Genomic DNA, 7,578 nt, shown 5'->3' with positions numbered 1-7,578 from the left:
TAGAAAGAAAATCCAAAGGGGAGAAAAAGTTTAAATATTCTTTTTTTAAAAAAATTCATTTAATTTTATTATTATTTTAACTTGCTATAGTCATCAGAGAGACGGGGGTGGAGGGGAGTGAGAAAGCAAGCCACCAGCTCTGGGACATGAACCGCAGTCAGCCATGAGGACATCCAGCACCCCAACCACCATGCCAACTACTGGCCCCTAAATATTCTTTTCAAGAGCTGAGGTACAGTGAGTTCAAGGACCAAAGCTGCCAGGGATGACCAGAGAAGCCACTACAACTATGGACTTGTGTATAGGCCTCAGACTGGAAGCATGAAAATTTGTTAAATGCCTGTTTGAAAGTGACTGTCCCCAAGATCCCGAGAGGAGAATGGAGGAGAAGGGATTGCGGTGTGGCCATCCCCCCCCCCCGTCTCTCTCTGAATTTCTGGAGAGCACATGTGCTTTATATAAAAAACCTCTCAAAAAGGAAAAACAATTGACTGACCACATAGTAATAACTAAGTTCAGGGATTTTTCAGCAGCCTTAACCTTCCATGGTCTACATAAACCCCGAGCTACTTACGAGTGACAATTTCTTTTATAATTTCTACACATACGTACCCCCAAGTAAAAGCCTGTATTACAGAGGTAAAAGGGTGGACTGGTTTCCTTCCTGAATGATATATCATAACCAAAGCCATAGGATAATTACGCCTCAACATTTCTTGTGGCTTTGCCAAGGTAGACATAAGCAATAACATTAGAGGGGTGATACGGCTCCTGATAAAAATAATGTGCATCCATTTAATAAGTTGCATAACCAAAACTTTCATCCCCTCAAACGAGGGAATTGTATCCTCATCCAAACCAGTCCACATTATTCAAATTATACTGAAATAGAAGCTCTGGATAAGGCTTCTACTCTTGTTTCTGGCCAGGCACTAGTAGACATTCACCATCAGAGAGACACTATGTCTACTGTTTAAAGTCTTCGAGTGTGTGTTTCAATGAAATGTCTGGTTCAGGGCATCAAAACAAGGGGTGCATAGCCATATACTTCAGCTTTTTTTTTTTTAAGAGGTTTTTTGCTATAGGGCACATGTGCTCGCAGACAGACAGAGATAGACAGAAAGTGAAAAATCACCCCCCAGGGAGGACAGCCATGTCACAATCCCTTCTCCTCCATTCTCCTCTTGGAATCTTGGGCACACACAGAGACACGCCCGGAATGAATTTAAGACACCAGGTTTGGGATTCAAACCATTGTTGACTACATGGGAGTCCAGTGACATAGCCATTAAACCAACTGCTGCTAGTCTATTTTACTTAACTTTATTTATTTCAGTTCGACTAGAGAAGGACAGAGTGAGAGAGAGAGAGAGAGAGAGAAAGTGAGAAAGAAAGCAAGCTGCCAGGCCTGGGACTCAATCCATGGTCAGCCATGTGGGAGTTCAGCACCCTTAATCACCATGCCACCTGCTGGCCTCATACTTCAGCCTTCAATACCAATGCTGGAGCAGAGAGGAAGACCAGGGAGTAAACCCAGGTTCTCAGATGGACTTTCCAGTTTTTGGAACAGCTCCAAGCCAATCTATGGAATATCCAAGACTAAATTTCAGGCAGAAACTCCATCCCTTTGGCACTCACCACTCCACAGTCAAACTTTCCATTAATAGACTGGGGGGAGGGCATTACCATGTACTTGGAGAGGGTACATTACCGTGTTTTTTACAGATCTTCAAAAGGGCTGCCATTAGGGAGATTGACTTTCTTCCTGAAGTTCAGTCTGAATGCTGCAGAACAAAATACATACTTTCTTGTCAATAAAGAAGTGTACTGAAGAACCGTTTTTTTTTAAGTCACTCTGAGGAGCAAGAAGTGGCACATTTTGCATATGTCTGTGTGCATGGTAAGAAGAAAGAGATTTAGTACAGAGAAGCCTGTTCAAATTAGCCTAAAATAGAGTTTATAGATGAAATCTACCACTTACCTCCGTTGTTATTACACAATCCTATTGTCAATGACGAACAAAGGAGCCACTGTCTCTTTAAGCTATTCAGTGCTAGGAGTTCCCAAGTGGAATGTGTGTGTGTGTGTGTGTGTGTGTGTGTGTGTGTCCATCTACTGATCACAGCTTAAAGGATAGGACAGTGGTGTGGATCTCCCTGAGCTGACGCTGGTCTGATAATACACCCACCTACCTGATAGAAGGCGCCAGTGGGTTTTAAAGGCACCATCGGTCCCTGTTACCCAAGGCAGTCTTTCCAAGAAGTAACCTCCAGTTCTAACTGCCTGCCCTCTGAGCGCTGAGGAAATTTCCAGAGAATGAGTGATTTTGTTTTGATTCTCCCCTCTTCCCACTATCTCCCAAGAAGGGGAGGAAAAGTGGACTGAAGTGTCCACACACTTGGGAAGCTAGTCAGTACAACACAGCTCCCGGGAGAGGGGCGCTGAGCTTTTAGATATGGAATCCTGAACAGAACCAAAGGGAAAATTAATCACCAACTACAAGTGAGGATGGATTTGGGGATCTATGAAGAGAAGTGAGTAGGAGCCGGGAATGTCACTGAGACAGCTGAAAGACAGTGAGTGCCCTTCTCTTCCACCCTCTACTCACGCAGCCGCAGCCTCGCTGACTTCTCCTTTTTAGGAAAAGAAACACATACACACAAAAAGCAAAATGGAGAAAAACAGTTTTACCCTCCCTTTCAACACACTCACACACACACACACACACACAGACACACACTGTTTTTCTCTTTTTGTTTTCACCATTGACATTTTGTTTCCTCTAAGCATTTTTAAAAGCAGTGGTCCACCAGGCAGGCCACTTGCTGTGACTTCTTGTTTTTAAATCATGACCCCCTTGAGCTGTAATGGCTGGTCAGCAGCCTTAATCGGATGCTTCTGGTTGTTAATGCCACACATACTTTGAGCCCAAATGAAAACTGATTCTTACTCTCTGTTGCTTGAGCTGTAGCGTGTTTTCTGAGCTTCCCCACCTTGCTAACTCGTATGACGAACTGTTCTCATCGCACACATGGAACCTAACCAAACCATCCAAGAGAAAGGGATTAGGTAAGGTGTCCCCCACCCACTTCGGCCTCCTTCCCAGTTTTATGAGGCCGGTTGCAACTGGTGGCCAGCTGGAATCCTGGATGGAAGTAAATTAACTGGAAACCTCAAGTCACTGCTGCAGTCAGCTGGAAAAAAGGAGCAAATGCCAGTGCAGCCTGGCCCCCCAGCCGACTCTGGCTGTAACCCACACGGCTGGGGCACACCAGTGCTCAGGCTGCCCAGAGCAAGCTCAGAGACCTGGCCGCCCCCTGCTCGTCAGCCTGGGGCAGCTTCCAGCCCACCAGCGTCCACCCCTCCCTGCTACCCAAACATAAAGGCGAAGAGCTCAGAGAGGATACTTCTAAAGGATTTCTGATCGGCATCTTTCCACACGTCTAACTTGAAATAAATACCATCAGCCTACTTCTTGAGAAAGAGCTTCAGTCTTAGTTTCGAGTTTTCTCTAACTAATACTACTCTATTACTTCTAATAATAATACTAATAACTTATTATATTCCAGGAATAACATTTCTACTTACATAGTCAGATTTTGTTTTTTTTTTTCTTAAGAAGAAGTAGAAATCTCCTCCACTTTTGAAGACAGAAGACAGTGAGTAAAGATTAAAAAATAAAGTAGAAACCAGAGTTTTCATTTGTTGCGACTTAACAAGTAATAAAATGAAGTTGCAGTATCATAGGCTCTCTCTCTCTCCCTTCCTTCCCCCAGTCTTTTCATAAAGAGAAATAAAGGAAAGGAAGAGAGTGAGAGGGAGAAAAGAAGGAAAGGACGAGAGTAAGAGAGGGAGAAAAGGAGTCTTTATTGCTTGCAGCCGGGACTGAAATCACATCCCCCCAGCAAGGAAATCTTTCAAACAGCTGCCTCTTGACGGGACGGGACGGGACACATACGTTCGGCTTGCTAAGAGAAATTCAGAAGAGTCTGAAACTTCTTGAGAACTTTGCAAACCGAAGGAGAAACAAGGGAGCAGATTTTTATCCTTTCTGTTAAAGCACACTATCGGAACTATATTCTGCAATAATTTCCTTCAAGGCTGTTTTGTTGAATTTGTGACAATGTCTTTTTACCAGAAATTTTTGGTTTTAAGGGAACAAAACAGACCCACACTTTACCTAACAGTAGCCCGGAAGAATCTACTGTCTTCTATTGATTTTTCTCTCTTTGAACACAAGCTCATTAACCTGAAACACTGAGGGTATGATGCTCTTTCACTGAGCCTGTAACTGAGTGAAACCAAAAAGATAGAGACCTCTCCCTAGGATTCCCAAATGCGTTTGCAAATTTAGCTGGAGACGCTATGCCATTGCCTCCTAGCCCTGGAGACTTTCACATCCGTTAGAGGAAGCTTTCTTTACATTGGTCCTTCTTCGCTGCAATGTTTAGCAAAATCAAGGCTTCAGTCTCTCCACTGTTTTCTGCACTCCTACAGGGTCCGTCGGAAACAGCAGGAACCGCGGTGCTGCCGCTTCCTCTACACAAATCGAACTAGGGGGCTGACTGCGGCGCTATCTCGGATGTATGGAAATGAGGTCTTCCCAAAACCCCCCAGGGAGTTCCTAGAAAAGGAAAAAGCGATCAGGAAAAAATTAGACAACACAGACATCAGAAACAGCCCACTAGACAAGTCTCGGCACTGTCAGTGGGGCAGGAGAATGAAGGATGCAATCTCTCTCTTCCCAAAACAGAGGGGGGGAGAGTAAACAAGTAATCGCTATTTTACCCAAGAAACCGATATAACATTTCTGTGGTCTTGACTTTTATTATGTAAGATCTTTTTTTTCCCTTTCATTCAAGGCAGCAGACATCTTGAAACTGTTTTTTTTTTTTTAATTTGATTTATCCTTTGAACCAGAAAGTGCATTACATTTAACTGGTCTTGCAAAGGGGGTGTTCTTCTCTTTACAAACCGAATTCCTTATATAAATTAATAAAGGTTAAAGATGCTAATATATCACCATTATTAGCTTAAAAAAAAGAAAACAATTTACATATTCTATAGTATTCTTATGATACAAAACACTTCAAATCCAATGACAGCAACTAAATGGATTGTTTGTTTCCGACCCAGGGCGGTTGTAACAATTCCCACCACCTAGTTTTACACGCATTTTTATCAGAAAGGAGTTAAATTAAATACAAGCTATTGTAGCCCCTCCCTCCCCAATACTTTCATTAAATCACTAATAAATAGCAACAAACGACCTGTGCAATTTCAGAGAGGAACAGAACAGAGGCAGGCGTGAGACCCTCCCAGGTTCCCGCCTCTACAAGTCCTCGGTTCGAGAACCCGGGGCAGATGCAGGGGGTGGGCAGGGCCAGGCAGGAAAAGATGAAGGGAGAAATGTAAAATTGAACAAATCCAAACGAGGGGCTCTGGAGGGGGAGAGGGCGATAACATTCTTTTCTACGCTTCTCAAATTAGGCAATAAAAGGAGAACGTGTGGTTTGAATAGCTCTTCAAAGGGGGGAGGGGGTTAGCCGGAGGAGGAATCCCATCCTTTTATACGAAATTCAAAAAAGCATTTTACATTTTAAATATTCACAATAAAGTAACTTCTAGTCAGTGTGACTCACGATTTATTTACAAAGAGCCTTCAACAGGTTACTTTACTGGGCACCGCAGGGTGTTGGGGGGACAGTCGTCTCTCCCCGTGGCGGCCGCCCGCCAGCGTGGCTCTGCATCCCCCCGCGGTGGGTGGCGACCCTGCAAAAAAGCACCTCTCGGCGCTCCCGCCGCTGTCCCGTACAGAAGCAGAGGAGGGCCTCCTCCCCCGCACCGAGGCCGCTGCCCACCAGCGGGGACAGGGACAGGGACCCCGGCGCGGCCAGGACGGTCGCCCGCTGCGGTCCGGGTTGCGTTCTTTACGCAGTGCGCGTCGCGAGCGTTTTTGCCTTCTGATCAACCACGAGTCCCTCTCCCCCTTCCGCCCCCACAACTTCTAGGTTAAAAAAATAGATATGTACATCTCAGAAAATAGCAAAGGGCCCCTGCTGGCGGGCGGGCTGTCCCCGGGGTCCCCGCGCCCCGGAGGCGGTGGCGGCGGAGCCGGAGCCGGGACGCGCGGGCCGGCGCTCAGGACGAGCTCTCGGTCTCCGACGCGTGCAGCAGGCGGGCGCGTGTGGGCCCCTGACGACCTGCCACGCTCGCTCAGAGACCTCCCTCGTCTGGGCCGTCAAAGTCGGTCTCCATCGCCCCAGGTCCCTCCGAGTCACAGGCCCCAGCAAACTGCCTGCCGTTGCCATAGCGATCCTAACACAAGGGTATTGAGGTTGTCAGCCAGCGAGTTCTCAAAAGAGTAAAAAAAACACGAAACTTGGAAACTTAAAATGAGTTTTACTAAAAATGAATTACACGTCCCTTCTTTGTAGTTTGAAGTAGAAAACTTTTCCCCAGTAAAATTGCCCCTTAGGAGCTATGATTTTATTCCTTATTTCCTTTCTCAGATTAAGGAATTTCAAACAAGCTAAACCTTGCATGCTTTTTAGTGCGACTTGTGGGGAAAAGGCATAGCATTTACCCCAATCACCTCCTTTTCACTTTTGCACAAGTTTCACTTTTTCACACGTTTCACTTATCTCATGTCTGGGCAAGCACAAGCATATGGGATAACCGAGCTCTTGCTTACAATTACAATGTGTTATGTAACGTTTTTAAAGTTCGGCTACAACACAAACCTTAAACTACTCATAATAGCCAACATAAATGCATGAAAATATTTAATAGCTCAATCAAAATCATAGTAGCTCAGCTGGGTCTGCCTTGCCCCACCCCCTTAATGTTTCACATACAACTGAAGTAAAGTGAAGGCTAGGATTATCATTGGTTATTTTTTTAAAATGAAGTTGTGCCAATTTTTTCCCTATTAGCATGCCTATTCTTTCAAATGCTGTTTTAATAGTATTCCTGCCCAAGTCATTCATTCAGATACAAATATTTTAAGCCTATTTGTGATGTTTGACACCATGTTTTAACCTAAAGCATATATTTTAACCTAAAGCACCAGCTAAAAGCACCAATATCCCAGGGATACTGAATGATCTTTTGTTTCTCATTCATTATGTAGTTTATCAAGAGAATCAGCATTGTTAAGAAACTGATTTTGATTTTCTTTACACAGCTATAATAATTCACTTCTAGCCATGCAAACATATTTATAGCAACAAATGAAGCCTTCCAGATTACTGGGAAAGACTCTATACCAATCCATTGCCAATAAATAAATAAATAAATAAATAAACTATGATGGTATTCTAATGGCCACAAAGAAAATCACTCCTGAAATGTATTTTATGACATTTGTGCAAGGAGAAATACACTGTAGCAACCAGCATGGTTAATGTTACTTCTACTTAATTTTAAAAGGAACAATATAACTAATGAAAAGGCACTTACATCTCAAAGAAACAAATGTAACAAACTGAAAAACAGAGAGAAAGAAAAGGGAATATTGGAAATAGAGGAAAACCATCAGATTGGATTTTCCAAGCTGGCTTGATTCCTTATTTTTTA

General features: G+C 43.9%; 1 protein-coding gene across 1 annotated transcript in view; it reads right to left on the bottom strand.

Moving 5' to 3' along the window:
• Positions 1-6,213: 6,213 nt before the first annotated feature.
• The window catches only part of NKX6-1 (NK6 homeobox 1), a 5,374-nt gene continuing 4,009 nt past the window's right edge, over positions 6,214-7,578 (bottom strand). The window contains exon 4 of the mRNA XM_006143296.2: positions 6,214-6,318. Coding sequence (XP_006143358.1) covers positions 6,217-6,318 — 102 coding nt within the window. The 3' untranslated portion in view covers positions 6,214-6,216. The remainder of the gene's footprint in view (positions 6,319-7,578) is intronic.

Source organism: Tupaia chinensis, unplaced genomic scaffold (assembly GCF_000334495.1).
Source record: "Tupaia chinensis unplaced genomic scaffold, TupChi_1.0 Scaffold000094_1, whole genome shotgun sequence".
Taxonomy (NCBI): Eukaryota; Metazoa; Chordata; class Mammalia; order Scandentia; family Tupaiidae; genus Tupaia; species Tupaia belangeri.
Note: the sequence above shows the minus strand (reverse complement) of the source record. Positions and strands in the feature narration are given on the sequence as shown.